Source organism: Arctopsyche grandis, chromosome 9, assembly GCF_051622035.1.
Source record: "Arctopsyche grandis isolate Sample6627 chromosome 9, ASM5162203v2, whole genome shotgun sequence".
Lineage (NCBI taxonomy): Eukaryota > Metazoa > Arthropoda > Insecta > Trichoptera > Hydropsychidae > Arctopsyche > Arctopsyche grandis.
In genome coordinates this window covers 21363752-21380760 of record NC_135363.1, presented here as the reverse complement: position 1 = coordinate 21380760, position 17009 = coordinate 21363752, and the positions used below count along the sequence as shown (strand labels likewise).

Below are 17009 nucleotides of genomic sequence, written 5' to 3'. Positions count from 1 at the left end.
GCAACGGTTTGGTGATTATTTCACACAAAGCGATTCTGTATACATCACTAAAATTTCGATAACGAATCCCACACACGGAAAAATTCAATCACCTGGCACCCAAAAATTCCATCCATTGAGAGTTTCCCACATGAACAGTCATACTAATGAGAATTCGAGTGCTAGATATTCTATATTCGCGATTTTCGTGGCAACGGTTGTCATGTGCGCGAATCCGTTTACCTTTGGCAACATACAAGTAATTTTCCGCTTCTTTCAAATTCACACTTGCAGGAGTTTTTTTCTATTTATAAAATAAAAAATGTATTTTGGAGAAAGTTAAAGTTTTGTAAAGCTTACGATAGGTCAAAAAATAAAAATATCAATTTGAATGTTTTAAAAACTCATTACATATATTGTTTAAATCATTCGAATTAAAGTAACAAACCTTTACAAATCTAATTAGTTTCTAATAGGGATCTGTTCTTTATATTCAACATAAAGGATTATCAAATAAATAAATAAATTGAAGAGGATGTGTATGGTCGTATTAAGTATGAAGTGTGAGCCAAAGTGATCAACGTCAAATATCTGTCAGTTGCAAGTCGTAACTTTTATTCACGTTTTAAGAGTATATTAAGATAATTAAGTTCACCCTTGAAACCATCAACATGAAGCCACCTATAGCAAGAGTCGCTAACATTTTCAATAAAGCTAGGTTAAAGGGACCAGACGTCCCAGATTGTGCGAGACTGTCCTGGATTTGAGTTGTTTGATTTGAATAGTGAATTACATTTGGACATTTAAAAGCCGTTATATTTAAAAGTGGCATAAGTCCACTTTCCTTCATTTCGCAAAACATTAAATATAATGTTTTATATTTAAAAATATTGGTGACCTCTAATACGTTTATTCTGCTTTTCTGAGATTCTGGACATATCGAATTAAAAGAAGTCATAACAATTTGGGAACAATAGTCAAACAGTGATTTTAGAACTGAAAATTGGACTTCCATCACTTTCAAATATAACGGCTCATATGTATAAAGAGAGGGATCTGTTTTGTTGCATTTGTTTGTGTTGCAATCTAGGTGCACGCTTGTTTCAGACAAACGCAAAAGAGATCTCTGGCTATTTTGATCGTATGTATTCTAAATATGAGTCTCATTTTAGCAATTGCATCTTCCATTTTTATAAGCCTCTCCTATATTTCACTTTGCTCTTTCGTCTGAAAACATTTTTAAAAATATAAGTGATAACACTGAGCAACAAAAAATCACGTTTTTAAGTTACCAGAGCGGAGACTAACCATCCTTTTCTAAGTTTGACCCACTGAATTCGAATATGATAATGATTTTTGTTGGCTAGTGATCGTTTACGAGATAAGAGCGTTTAAAAAAAATGCGCGATTTTTATAGTTTTCTGGCTTTTGCGGTCTGTAACTCAAAATCTAGTATTGCTGTGCTCAAGGTGAGTATTGGAATCAATAGTCAGATGTTTTTCCTATTGATTGTGATCTTTCATTGCTTTAAAATACTTATAATTAATTGTCTAGCGAATTGTAAGTCAAACATATATATTTTTTTTACGGATTTTTTCTCCGTGCTATGTTGTGTTTATTTGGTCAGTTTTTTATTCCACCACGTTTATACGGATTTTTTCTCCTTGCTATGTTACGTTTATTTGGACAGTATTTTATTTCACCACATAAGGATTGGTTTTCACCGCATTCAGAAAAATGGCGCATTTTTTTAAACGTTCATATATCGTAAACGATCAACTAAAATCATTATCATATTCGAATTCAGTGGGTCAAACTTAGTAAAGATTGGTTAGTCTCCGCTCTGGTAATATTTTTGCTATTTTTATATTAAGCTTGCACATTTTTTTAAATTCATTCTTATACTGCATATAAGCTCCCATAATTTGTACTATAAAAGCTGTATTCAAGGATTGATCAATGGTGGAGAGCATTTTCTGTTTCTGATTGCCAAATTGCGGTATTCACAGGAGGGTTAAAAACAAAAACGATAGTTTATGGTGGAAAGTCATACATACTTTTATTTTGTTCGTGAATTGATTTTCAATTACAATTTCCACTTGTATATTTCTATAATTTCTATTTTACAATGAGTAATAAGAGGCAAAATGGCCCGTTCGAAAATCGTAAACCATTACAATTCATTTCAACTATAATTTAATACAAATATTCATATAAATTCCCTTATGATACAAACATTGTAAAATAAACTATATGTTTAGTTCTATTTCAAAAATTTAATACAAAATATTCTAATACTTCTATAAACAATGGAAATAAATATCTACAAAAATTCATATGTAAAATAAGAATCGAAATATAAATATAAAAATGGTAATTATTGTGTGAACATCCACACAATCAAGAAGTGAAAGTTTCATTTCATTTGTCAAATATTTCTTACTTTTTTATACACAAACTTCATTATATCATAACAAAAACGAATTTCGTCAATGTTTTATATACATTACGAATGCACATATTATACATATATGTATTCAACCGTTTTTAAAACACAATATGAATAAAATCAAATGCTTATTTAGCTTTACGAAAAAAAGTGAGTATGAAAGTTAACATGTGAAAAATTAAATTAACAAAATTGCATAGATTTCACACAGATTTGGTCCCTCAATGCTTAGAGGAGCATTATAGTTAAGAAGTAAAAAAAAAAATACTGCAAGGAAAAGAATATGTATTTCTAAAATGTAGAATAGATTCATTTAAAATGCTCTATATCAGCAAGTTGTATATAATTACATTGTTAAGATATGGAATGATAACTATTAAAATCTACATGTTACAATGCATATAAAAGATATACATATTAAGAAGAATTTGTACTTTTATCATAACGATAAAAAGTTAAATCTAGATATGATCTGTAATCATTGCAAACACTTCATGCTGTACATTATACAATTTATTATTCAATCCTAGTTTTAAATTGTATTTTTAAATTGTAGTTTAATATTCATATCAACCATTTCATCAATAAATATTTAAGTAAATTGATGCCTTGCTTTTATTCATTAGATGTGTATATGTATTGTTAATATAATGCAAATGAAATTAATATTTTACTAATTAGTAATAATATTTATTCGAATATGCTCATATCTGAACAGCTTTGTATTAAAATCGCATAACAGTGAACAATTATTCTGTTCAATATTAAAATGTGATAAATTTATATAACAACACGAAAATTTTATTTTACAATACAAAAAATTTAATTACAGTAACTTTTTGATTTATTATAACTATGGCTATAAGAATCGATCAATGAATCTACAATAGTGTATAAATATATTTCGTGGAATGATGTAATTAGTGCTACAATACATATTATCATGTAAATTGCGTAAAAAACGCAAGTGATTCAATGATTTCCTACGTGTTTTAAATCAATACAATATTAAATCTGTTCAGAAAAATATGTGGTTATAAATGGTATTCAGTTTCATAGCTAGGGTATTTATTATTTGTATAAAATTGTAACTATTTTTATTTACTTTTTTTTATCCATATCAGTTAATGGTAAAATTACTCTAACAATCTTCGTAAAGCATATATTTTAAGTTACAGTCAAATTGTTACTTAAAAGGCCTCAGTCTTTGTTGTGGAGTAATAGATGCTTTATTTTATATAAAACTGAGAGAAATCAAAGTTATAATCTTACTAATCAGCCTACATATTGACAATTTAATAAACATGGAAGAAGTAAATAAGATGAAGACATTATAGTTGTTTAATTTTGTAAATATAATTTATTTATTAATCATAATCTAAAATTCTAAAGAACACATTTTTGACGTTTAATCTAATTCAATTGGTTGCCATTTTTTTTAATCGTCAAGTTCTTTTTATTCCACGAATAAAATAATCGCAATATGTTACCGAATGTGAAAATTTATTTAACTTCATTTTGAATATTTCAATCAACAGTTTGCACTTTTCAATGATATTAGCCCTTCTGATGGAAACCACAATGTCGGCAATATGCTTTACCTTGCTGAAATATTTTAAATTTGGTTTACAGAATCTTTTTTTTTTGTCATACCGTTGAGATCATAATATGTATTATTCTGTTTATATTCAGTAATCAAATTCTGAAAAATATCGAAGATGAGAATAAAAAAGTAAAAAAAATGAGTAGGATAGGATATATGTAATAATAAGCTCATAGGGTCAAACTACTGATAAATTTCATTTAGAAGTTTAAATGTTTCAATAATATTCGAGTTTTGAAGTACATATTTTATATATTAAATCCTATTTGTTTAAAAATTGTTCTTTCTTCATGACTAAATATATGAATAATACATATTTGAAGTACATCATTGAATACATAATGTAAAATAGCTTAGGATTAAAATTTTGAATTTTTTTACAAATGTATAATTTTTTTCTTTTAATATAATATTGTAGTAACTACAAAAACATTATCATTTATCAATAATGGTAAAAAAGTAAGGAATTCCTAATGGAATTAGATGAATTTCGATACATAAAATTAGGAATGTTCGGTGGTCGCGAATGTCAGAATCGTGAAAAATTAAATTTCAATATACCTCCATAAAACAAAACAATTTGATACATAACAATGTGATATGATTTTTTTTACAATTAAATTAGATTGCACTAAATAAGATTATAGAAATAATATATAATATAGAAAACAAGTTCACAGTACATAAAATAAACAATATACATAGTATGTAATATGAAAAATTGAAAACTTGTTCATTTCAGATACATCTCGCACACGTATCACTGAATTTTATAAATTCTTAATAATAAAATAGTTTTGAACACCACGATGAAATTTATAAATACAATATTTACACAGTTCAATAAACTATTTGTTATAATTTAAACATTAACGACACAATAATAGGAATGGGGCGTATCACCGATAAATTAGAATATGTCTGAGAAATTTAGCCCATATTCATTATTCTCCATAGGATTAAGATCTATTGAATTCAATAAGTCTTGGGTTGTGTAGTTATTGGAGTCATTTTGAGGCATATCTTCTAAGAAGTTGTCAAAATTGAAATCCGGTGCCTGGCTTGGAAAACCAGACGACGCGTTGCTTACGGGAGTGTTTTGCAACGAGTTAAATTGGTTGATGAGATTTGATGATACTTGTTGTGGATTGCCAGGCTGTCCTCCATTTAATTGAGAATTCTGACCATTCATATTAGCATTACTTTGATGTAAGGATATACTTTGATTTTGGCTCATGTTAATGTTAGACAGCTGAAAAGAAAAATAAATTAGTCTGACTTGAATTATTATATACATATTTAATAATAATTTTAGCTTAAATACGTACTTGACCCTGCATAGATAATCCTTGATTTTGCTGTGCCATTAAATGACTGGGCATCTGCTGTTGCTGATGATGAGGTTGTGACAACATTTGTTGTTGAGATCGTAACAATTGCTGCTGATGAAGTTGTTGTTGCTGCATCGCATTCGGGCCTCCCATTTGAAATCCACCTAATGATGTACACAATTATAATATAAACAAAATGCACAAATGCAATAGTAGATTGGGTATAATATATAATAACTCAAGCTTACCTTGGTTTTGAGGATGATGAGTAAAACCAGGCATATTGGAAGGATGTCTAGGAAAACCCACAGCAGCTTGCTGTTGTTGTTGCATAGCAAGGTGATGCCGCCATTCCGGATGTGAAGCAGGTGCTGCTGGTGAAGGATATCGTCCTCCAGCATTACCATACATCACACCACCACTTCTCATCATAGGACCTGAAATATTAACAGCATATTATTATTATATGATTGTCGAACAGGTGCTTTTAATTTAATAGACGATGAAAATAAATCTCATTTACCTGAAGGTGGCATTGCTTGATGGGTCGCTCTTCTTATTCCACCTTGAGGATATCTAGGTTGACCCACGTTGTGAACATTACTAGCGAGTGGATTTTGCGAGGCTTTATAATCAGGCGGTGGAGGCCTGAGATGGCCTTGTGCTCCTTGATGCATAGCTTGCTGTGCTCTCATGATCTGCTGTTGTTGCAACAGTTTGGCGTGTTGTTCTCGGGACATGCTCATTGCATTCATCCCGCTCATCGAATTGACAATATTTCCTATTCCTGGACCCATGTTGCCATTATTTTGAACTAAGTTATTGGGCATGCCCATTGAAGGCATATTTCCTAAATTCTGAGGCGATGAGCCCATCGTGGGCCCGTTGGCTGGTGATGGAACATTTTGCGAAGATTGTTGACTCATCGGCGATCCGGCACTGCTCATAGGAGACGAGGTCGCCGTTTGTGCTTGTCGTTGCCGAAGAGTTTGCTGGGTGAAGTTGATTGTTTGGGACTGTGACACGGTGTACGTGTCTCCATTTCCCGTACCTGTAATGTCAATAATAAGTTAGTATTTTGAAGTTAAGTGTATATTTTTGCATCGTTTATAATGAATAAAGTAAGAACCTGATTGGTGATGGGGTGAATGAGTGCCTTGGTGAGGATTTGACGTTTGTCCAAAATACATTCCTTGCTGAGCGGCTACGGATACGTGTGTACCCTGCAATTCACCGCTCACGTGCATATGCTGGCCAGCCGATACCTGTACAAAGAATACAATTATTAAACAAAATACTCATTTTTTCAGCACAATTGATATATTTTTTCATTAATCAAATTTTATTTTCGACTTTGACTCTATCTAAAATTTTTAAAATAACTAATTCACCATCAGTTGAAAGGTCGCCAACCACTGTATAGGTATAGTACATATGTATATATTAGCATATCTAAATAGGTCTACTTTTTGTCTAAGTTTTTCATTTTGAAACGTGTTTAATTTTAAATTACAATGTAAAATTTAGTAGTACTGAAACATTACAGTAATAGAATGTTATCATAGGATAAACAAAATAATAAATACTAGAATTTTAATGAGCGTTTAATCTCATCTAATTGAAACTAGTTTAACCAGCATAGTTAAACAACTCTTTATCAGAAGAGAATAAAATGTACTATATATTTACATGGTAAAATAAGAATTGTGTACACAATATATATTTTCCTCTTATCTATTATAATTTTTGTTTTTATCGATAATATAACAAATATATCATAATAAATGCATATTTTAATATTATATTTGAAATTTTTAGACGATTATAAAAAAAAATAATTTTAGCATTTCCCAGGGATGGAGGGGGCAAAATTTGGTCAGTTTGTAACTTTTTTTTTGAAGAAGCTTCTGATCAACATGTTTAGACTTTTTACATTCTCTACTGGCTTAATATTTCATTAAATGACATGCATGTTCCTGGTTTGGTCAAATCTAGGGGGGGGGAGGGGAATGCCGTGACAATAGCAAATGCGAACGGAACTGTAACGACGCTTACTATTAGCAAGAAGAATTCTTCTTGGTCATCAATATCGTTTTAAAAAAGGATTCATAAAAAAACCCTTTCTAAAGACATTGTATTTTATACGGTAACCTAGAGGTAGGACCGGAAGCGTGCCTTTTATTGTTCAATTGTTGTAAATCCTTTGTAAAAAAGGTTCGGCAAACCTTTAACAATGCATTTACAACATTTGAACAATATAAAGCCCCCTCAGGGTCCGGGCTTTAAACCAGACCGTTGGGCGCTAACTAAAATCGCGCTCGATCGATGGGCGCTCGGCGATAAGCAACTACATACCGCAAACGGACAATTTCGCACATGGCGATCTGGCACACTGCAATTGTTGCCACGAAAATCACTAATACTTAATATCTGAACTTGAATTCTCGTTAACGTTATAGTTCGCATGTCTGAAATCTCGGTGGGTGGGATTTTCGAGTGCCCGATATTCGCGAACCACTACAACCATCACGCCAACACGATACCAATAACAACACAACAAATAAGCTATACGCGATTCGGGTTTGTTTATTGTTTATAGTTATTGCATAGCTGATCGAGCGCGATATAATGTAAACGCGCAACGATCATGGAACCCTTTTATTACTTAACATTCTGCTAAAATAAAGTTCATAATGAGAAATCTATCCATCGTGTGTGGGTAAAGCAATCTACTTGTTTACTAAACAACTAGTGTTGTGCCCGTTGATTTCAACGGGTGGCTTCGGAAAGGAATTGATACACGAATTAAAATAAAGTTATGCGTTATATATAAATATAGTGTAAGGTAATTTATAGGCGCGCGTATTAATAGTAAAAACTCCAGTGCACTCATTAAACGCTTGCCGTTCGAAATTATGAGTGAATGTGTGTGTGTGTGTGTATCTTCGGGGATGTGTGTATGTGTGTACGCTCCCGCGCATCTGACGCTGATGCCACCCGTTCTAACTCAGGTGCTCAATATCAGGAGTACATGTCAGACGCTCAGGTCCCCACTTCCCTGTTTCTCCTCGACACGATCGGTAGTCACGCCACATCCCTATACATAACGTATATTCCCGGTATTATTAGTTTTTTTTGAAATCTCCATACTTGTCCACGCGTCCGCCACATACTCCGTTTTTATATATATTATATATTACTAGTGTTGTGCCCGTTGATTTCAACGGGTGGTTTCGGAAAGATATTGATACACGAATTAAAATAAAGTTATATCTTATAATATAAATATTTAGTAAGGTAATTTATAGGCACGCGGGCGCGCACCGAATATTAATCCAACCCGTTCGAAATGATGAAAGAAGTGTGTGTGTATCAGTGGCGTAGCCAGGATTTTGTCAAGGGGGGGGTTTTGACAGGAAAAAAGGCAGAATAAGTTAATTAATATAAAATCACAACATATAAAAATAAAGTAAATACGTAATAAAAATATAGTATGAACAAAATTCAAATAAAATAAAAATAATGAATACTTTAAAAAAATACGAAATTCACAGATCCAATCTTCGCGTCTTTATTGTAAACATATCTAATATTTTTTCTGCACTAACATTTATATCCCTATGAATATTTAATAAAGCAAGTAGTGTGGAAAAGCTCCGTTCACTTGTGGCTGTTGTCACCGGAAGTGTTTTTTGAAGAATTTTTAGAAGTATGTAAATATTGGGGAATATTGAAGGATTGCAAATTGCAATTGCAGCTAGTACGTTTTTTGGTCGATTTTCACTAGTACTTATATATTGTCACCACATTTCCAACTCTCCAGATAGAATGAAAGGCCCACAAAATATATCTTGGTTGTAAATTTCCCCCAAGGTCTTTATCTTATTTTTTAAAACAATTGATGGTTGAGAGCTTTTTCCATCAGGAAGCAAACATTGGAAATTTTCAAGTATATGTTTATGTCCTAAAAATCTATCATGGATTTGTGATAAAAAACTATACAAACGATCAATTGCGACAGGAGTGGGATATTTTACCGCGATCCGCCAAGGGGGGGGTCCAGACCCCCCCCCCTTCGCTACGCCACTGGTGTGTATACGTATCACCCGTGACTCGGCCCAACGTCGCACATGCCTGTCGTCAAATGAGGATCCACCCCCCCCCCCTCCCCCGCTACTACGCTTCCTTTATATACTTTTCTTTGATTGGATGTGTCCACGCGTGTGCCACATACCCACATAGTCACATATCCACACACTTTACGTCCGTTTTTATATATTATATTATATTCTGTGATCCTACACCTGTACGAAACAGAATCGAAGATAGAATCGTGATGAAAAATCCGAGTAAGATTGTGGGGATTTGTAAGAGTCGCATGACACAAGGGCTAGTGAAGGGTGAAAGGATAGAGGGAGGGCAGGGACAGGGGGGGTCACAGTCCAAGTGATCAGGTTGAGCATACAGTGACGAAGTCTTGCGATGGGAGCGTGTCCGTTCCGGCGCCGACTATTGTCTGGTTTGCGGGTGAACAACCTGCTCCGGATGCACCCAACACGACGTACCGCTACACATCTCTACGCGCTATCAGGGTTGAGAGCTTCTGGCCAGCAATCCCCAAATCAGGGTCGGGAGCGTCTAATGAGCCAGCCGAAATTACGAGATTCAAACAGACGCATCAAAAGTATTGTAACGACGGATTTGTCATGAGCTACATAATTGACGTTGTGAGTGGAATCACTTTCATATAATAGGTCTGCAGAAAGGAACCAATTTTGACCACGAAATTTTCAATCAATTTTTTTTTCAATGGAAACAACTTATCGTTGCTTTGTTACCTGAATAAAAATCAACGAAAGCTCGGAATTTTAAAAATGTACGATCAAAAGCTTATGCAAGTGATCAGGTGTATTGATTTTCCGTGGAAATTTTTCATTATAAAGTTGGTCTAGTTGAAAAGTTTCATCAAAAGTTTTTGTATGTTGAAAATGGTGTATGAGTTTGTATGAAAAGGTTTTTCAGCGCACTGAATTGGCGTGGAATTCAATGGGCTAAAGTATGTATGTATGTAGTATACGCGAACATTTGAGTATGTACATACTATTGAAGGTTCTGGGAGATCTTGATATTGTTAAAATTCAAATCATCTACGGTCGAGAGGTTGATGGACTATTAGCCGAGTGGATACTTGGGCGACGGACGTTTGGATGAATAGACACTTGGCCGAACGGATATTAGGTCGACAGACATTTGACCGAATGAAATTAATCATTGTTTAAATTTATCAAAAATATCAAATTTTAACGAAGTCGAGATGATTTGTGAATAATGTATTTGCTTTCAGTGAGTTTTAAGTAATTTCGATACACAATCGGCTAAATGTCCGTTCGACCAAAAGTCTTTAGGCCAAGTGTCCATTTGGCCAAAAGTTCGCGGACGGGTCGAGATAAATTCGAATAAAACTTATCGTCATATGTATCTCAATTGCTCAAATATTAAACGTATCCAATCATTTGGTTGTTCTTCAAATATTTCAAAATGAAAGAAGTGAACAATGTTTGAAATCTATAAATTATAATATACTTATATCTTTTTTAATGAACGGATTATTTCACACATTGCGGTAGCACATACGATAATCGCGAATATGGAATATCGGTAATTGGATTATTAGTCACATGGCGATAGCCCAAAAGACAATTTGCCATGAAAATCGCGAATACGGAATATTTGGCAATCGAGTTCTTGTTAGTATGATAGTTATCGTTAGTATGGTGGACTTTTCGGCTGCCAGACGTTCCGTTATAGAGATTTTAGTGACTTTTGGTCGAGCACTTTGTGACCAATAATCACCGAACTGGAATATCTGGCACTCGAATTCTCGTGTGTATAACTCTCGATGTTTCGTGATCTAGAAGTGCCAATGTTTCGTGATCTAGATTTTGGTGACGTGTGCGAGATCGCTTTATGCAGAATAATCACCGAACCATATTTTTTCAAAAATCCAAAGTTAGACTTGAATTCTAATTGGAAAATAGACATTTTACCTAATTTTTGCTTCTACTTGTATTGAAAGCAAACATACGTGATGATAAATAAATTATTACAAAACATCTACCTCTGTTGTTACCACATAAGTTCCAATTTTGAGTTAAATTATAAAGGAAAGTTAGATAAACACCGCTAAGCCGAAATCTCATAGATCGCCAGTTATTTCTACTTACTAATCGTTTTCTGTTACAATCCTATGACAAATTCGATTGGACGTATGCTTTTGAAGTGGAGTGTCTAAAGTGGTTTCCAATAGGTTTATAAAAAGTTTATTTCGATATACAGAAGCGTGAATGGTGACACTTGCCTCTGTGTGTTTACGGGATATGGGTAGTCTTGAGCACCATCCACTACAGAGGTATTAAGTTTCAATACAGCTTTTATTTCAATGTGGTTTTTCCTTTACTGGCACGTTTGCAAATAAATAAAATATTCCATGAAAAATTGAGACGAATTCCATGATGTTTCAAAGCTCCAACCCTTAAGCCACAAGGATTTCATCCAAATGCCGAGTATTGATACTATCAAGCGGGGAGGTAAGTTTGAGTCTTCTTATTGCCAGCGATAGCTCGGTATCTCGGATTTGGGACTTTCGGTGCTACGGCGAGTATATTAGATTAGACCTCGCCCTGACAATGTCGCTAGCTTCGGTTATCTAACGGGAATCCGTGCAATTCGACGCGGTACACTCTATCCGTTATATTCGCCGCATAGTTTCGACGAATATCCGATGGAAAAACAATTCGGACGGATTACACAATGCGAAATAAAAATGAACTATGTAACACACTCATTGGTCGGCTATTCCGATTCGACTCTCGTAACAGGTTATCCACGCGCGAGTTCAAACTCGCATGCAAAGCAAAGCCATAGGTAACTAGGGTTACCATATCTGTCGAGCCCCAAGATTAGTACGAATCTAAAAACCGCTATTTTGGGTATTTCAAAACTATAAAGCGGATGTAGGAGAGAAATTAACTGAACGTTTTATATGTTATAGTACAAGGGTTTATTCCGGTTCGTTCTTGAACATACTAGTGTAAGATCTGGTTGTCGGGAGACATAGGCGGTACCTCAAAATGGGACCCGTTGGGCGGTTTAAAACATTGTTTATTACTCGGAAAGCCACAACGATCTAATCGTTCGTTAAGCGTCACATGTACAAGATGACAACTCAACCATTCTTCAACTCATGCATGCCAACCCAACCATTCTTACATGCATTATTCTAGGCTAGAAAACTAATTCCCACACTAGTTTATTCATACACGAACTCTTGGAACTAATATATATATTATCTTCAAATATATTCACCAGGTGTTGCATGAAACTTTAACGCAAAGTATTTAAAGGGGAAATCCAATGGAGACCACATTATAACGATCCTATAATTCCCATTTCCACTAGTATTAAACATATAGCAAACCAGGGTACGCATACATATGTACATAGAGGATAGGACAAACGATTGAGTACACTTAAACTTAGACCTAATAGTTTTTGCATAAACAAACTAGTTAATTTATCAATTTGTTCTTTTGTGTACATATAACTGGCTAGATTGGTTCGTGTATGAACAAACTAGTATGTTCATGAACGAACTAAATGTAAACTTGGACTGCATCGCATACAAATATATTCATAACATCAAAGTCCAGTATAAGATCACATTGGTAATGAAATTAATAAAAACCTTGTAAAAAAAAAGTGAATAAATTGAACATTTAATGGGGTTATAAACAGTGTTTTGTATTTGAGAGCTATGTACCTATGTATTGATTCTCATATTACGTACTCGCAGCGTACAATTCAAGCAATTATAATCTTTTGCTTGGGTTGAATACCGGGTTGACACGAGTAGCTTGGACGAATAACGTGGATGTTCAAAAATGGTTGGATCGCCTGTTGCCACGCTGCGAGTAACGTCCAAGTTACTTAAATCGTGTCAACCCGGTATAAAATAGCTTAGTGAAGTGGGCCAATTTTCATTCCTCTGGAGACCAAAAAATTGATAAAACATGGCAATGAATTTTTAGAGAAGCATTTCAAAAACTTAAATATAAAAAATGAGTAGATTTATATTAGTTATTTTTAGATAAATAATGGTTATCGAAGAATATCCACGACAGTGTAAAAGGAAACAATATAGCCATCAAATGTAGTGGGTTGAGGATGTAAGGAATATGTGTGGGGTCGGATGCGTGTATGTTGTCCAAAACAGGGAAGGATGAGAAAGCCTGTCGAAGAAGTCCTCATCTAGGACTTTGTATCGAAATAGAATATAAGTATATTTCTGTAACTAATACTAATAGTACGAATTGTTATCAAAACGCCAGAAGATTACTGCTGGTGACCCTAATACACACTGTGATCTGACAATCCAATTGGATTCTCATAGTGGAGTGCATTTGGTGGAGATCTGCGGTGATCGATGATAATATAAGCTACTAATTGATTGGTTATTACGAGTTATTGAAACGTACAATACGGCTCATTGTCACAAAAGATCGTGTAATCGGCAGAACCAGATGTATAGCACCCAGAACCGGTTCGGTTTACGGCCGCAACATCTCGACTAGGTGGAGCGTATTGATATGTTGCATTCAGGTTCAAGCATTCCTTATTAATCAGTCGGCAGCGTGCGAACGTCGCGTGTAGACGTTCATGCAGAGAATGGGTTAAGGATAGTCAAGTATCGAAATGATGGGATACCTTCGAATGATGATTGCATGCAAAATCCAATAATTATGATCATGTTTGCACAATAGTTTCATAAATGCTATTTATATGAAAATAGCAATTTTCAGTTGGAATACAGTCTGATATTCGGACGTATCCAGACAAAAATATTTGTCAAAATACGAGCCGTTGTATTTGAAAGTGGCGGAAGTTCAATTTTCAGTTTCAATTTCAGTTTGACTTAATTCACAAATTCTTATCACTACTTTTAATTCGATATTTCCAGAATCTCGGAAAAGCAGAATAAACCCATTACAGGCCAACAGTATTTTTAAATATTGTAAAACGCAAAACATTACATTTAATGTTATGCGAGATATTTCTCGAAATGAAGAAAAGTGGACTTACACCAATTTCAAATATAACGGCTCATATCATGAAACTTAAAATATAGGGCCGAGAGTCGTCAAACAAAACAAGACTCTCACTTCTACGTTTTCCCATAATCGGACTCAGATTTTTTTTCCATTGGATTAATTTTTGTATATCTCTGGAGTACTAATACAAGGTGCAACGCGCTGATGAGCTTGATGATCAACTTTTATTTAAACTCTTTTTTTCATTCAATATTTATGGATTCTTACATGGCTAGAAGAATGAATGAGAGGTGGAGAAAAGTGCTGGAATAGCACCTGAGAGAATGTGAAAGGGCGAAAGAAAGGCCACAAGGAAGATGGGTGGATGAAGTTAAAACAAGTGAAACTAAGAAAAATCTGTGTGATTAGGTGCATTTCCGCAAAACATTGACGAATGAAAATGTGTTGGAGGTCTTCATCCAACAGTGGATGGTGAATGGCTGTAAATGATGATGACATGAAACTAATAAAATCTACGCATTTGGAGTGAAGGACTTGACAAATAGCAGTCCTTTCTTCAATTTGATAGAAACGCGAGAAAGAGACAGATAGAAACATTGTCTCAAATCTGCATATTTGGTGGTTTATGAGCAGTGGCGTGCTTTCGAAATCTCCCTGTTTTTATTTCACAGCCTTATTTAGTTTGGGAGAGTAGGATACAAACCTTAATAAGTGACGTCATATCGGGTCCCCTTGTATCCTGCTCGCGCACACGTAAAGCTGTGCGATAAAAACAGAAAGATTTTCATGCCACGCCACTGTTTGTGAGTCACTCTTAGTTAGTAATTCAATATTCATATACAAACATTATTAAATGTTCGATGATTTAAATATGAAATCAGAGTCGGAGTTGCTCGAATCTTTAACGGATCTGACTACAGCCAAAAAGCCACGACTGCGAATCGTTTGGGAAAGTTCCAATACATCCAAATATGTTTTCACTGCGTTGACATAATGTTTTTTGCCGTAGGATGCAACTAAGTATTGTGAGCAACTTAGAAGTTGCTGCATCAACATTAATTTATTGTATACCCAGCCCAAAAGCCAATACTAAAATTTCCTTATGTCCCAAATGAAGTTTTGTATATGTTAATATTTAGCTATGGTATTTTTATAACTATGTGATCGGATTATAGAGAGAGGTTTGTTAATTTTTTATAAATAATCACTGCAGTATTATTAGCACGAATGTATTCTGCTACTTGAAGTCGTGGCTAGTTCTGTTCGTGAGAATTGTACATTAAAAAAAATAGTTCGCGAAAATATTCACGGATTTAATTTAGAAAGTGGCAATTGTGGTACGCGTGCCATTCCTGGCACATCACTGTTCAAGGGCAGCGAATCTCGAATCGCGAGAGGAAAAACTCGCTCTTTGCGCTTCGACAATTTCTTCTAAAATTTCACTTTCGTTCGTGGACTTACATAACCGGTCACGTTCGACGACCGTTTTTCAATAAACAATAGATTAACCCAGCAGCGACCGCCCGCTCACGAAAAAATAAATAAAAATGAAATCAAAAATAGATTTTTTTATTTGGCTATCGCTGGTATCAGTAGAGCATATACAATGATGTATATACAAATAATATAGGAATTCTATCAAATATTGATTTTAATTGTTACGCTGAACATTTTAAACGTTACGTTTATATGTCCACTACCGGTCAAGATTTTGGGTACATTCACATATAAAACTAAGATATCATCATTGTCCGAGTGAAATAATTTTTATTGCATTTACGAAGGCATGTGTCGCCTTTAGGCCATTTTGATTTTAAGCTCCCCCATATGACAAAAATGTCTATTTTTAAACGTTTTATTTTTTTCAATGCCATATCACCGGTGGCCGTTATTTCATCAACAGTGACCGTTATTTTTTTTGCATTTTATGGTCGATATTTTACGATTTTACTATGAATAACAATAATTTAAAAAATATTAAATGAAAAAATATATTATATACATGTGTATAAAAGACTGCCCGTTCGTCCATCCGTTACGAATACGATATTTTCATACTTGGAATTTGAAGTGCGTTTCGCATATTATTGAGCTATGCAAAATAAACGACGACACAAGACACGGCACGCGCTCTGGTGGGGATGTGACCGCCGACGACAGAGGCGCGAAGCGTGCGCGCGGTCGGATGTGATTTTAGCACAGCTACAAACTATAATAGTATAGTATATGTATAATGCAAATACATTTAATTACAATCATTAAACAAGAGTTTGAGATAGAGTTTCTGGATTTTATTTTGTATCTAATTAGCAGTGACCCAAGACTATGTGCCACCGTTAGACGAAGTTCAAAATGCAGCCCCCTCTAAAAATGGCATACAAACATTAAAGATTTTTAAATACATATTATATCGTATATTTTAATGAAAGTAATCATTATGCACTCTTTCGTGTATGAAAAATTGTGTTTTTTAATAAAATCTAAACGGAAAATAATAATTTAAATTATTTTTGATATTTCTTGCTTCTTTTTTTGCCGCT

General features: G+C 34.1%; 1 protein-coding gene across 2 annotated transcripts in view; it reads right to left on the bottom strand.

Moving 5' to 3' along the window:
• Window positions 1-560: 560 nt before the first annotated feature.
• The window catches only part of LOC143916364 (uncharacterized), a 53772-nt gene continuing 37323 nt past the window's right edge, over window positions 561-17009 (bottom strand). For both annotated transcript variants that reach the window (XM_077437421.1, XM_077437419.1), the window contains exons 3-7: window positions 6492-6627; window positions 5886-6413; window positions 5611-5799; window positions 5360-5526; window positions 561-5283 (exon numbers count right to left, since the gene is read on the bottom strand). In XM_077437421.1, coding sequence (XP_077293547.1) covers window positions 4942-5283; window positions 5360-5526; window positions 5611-5799; window positions 5886-6413; window positions 6492-6627 — 1362 coding nt within the window. In that variant the 3' untranslated portion in view covers window positions 561-4941. The remainder of the gene's footprint in view (window positions 5284-5359; window positions 5527-5610; window positions 5800-5885; window positions 6414-6491; window positions 6628-17009) is intronic.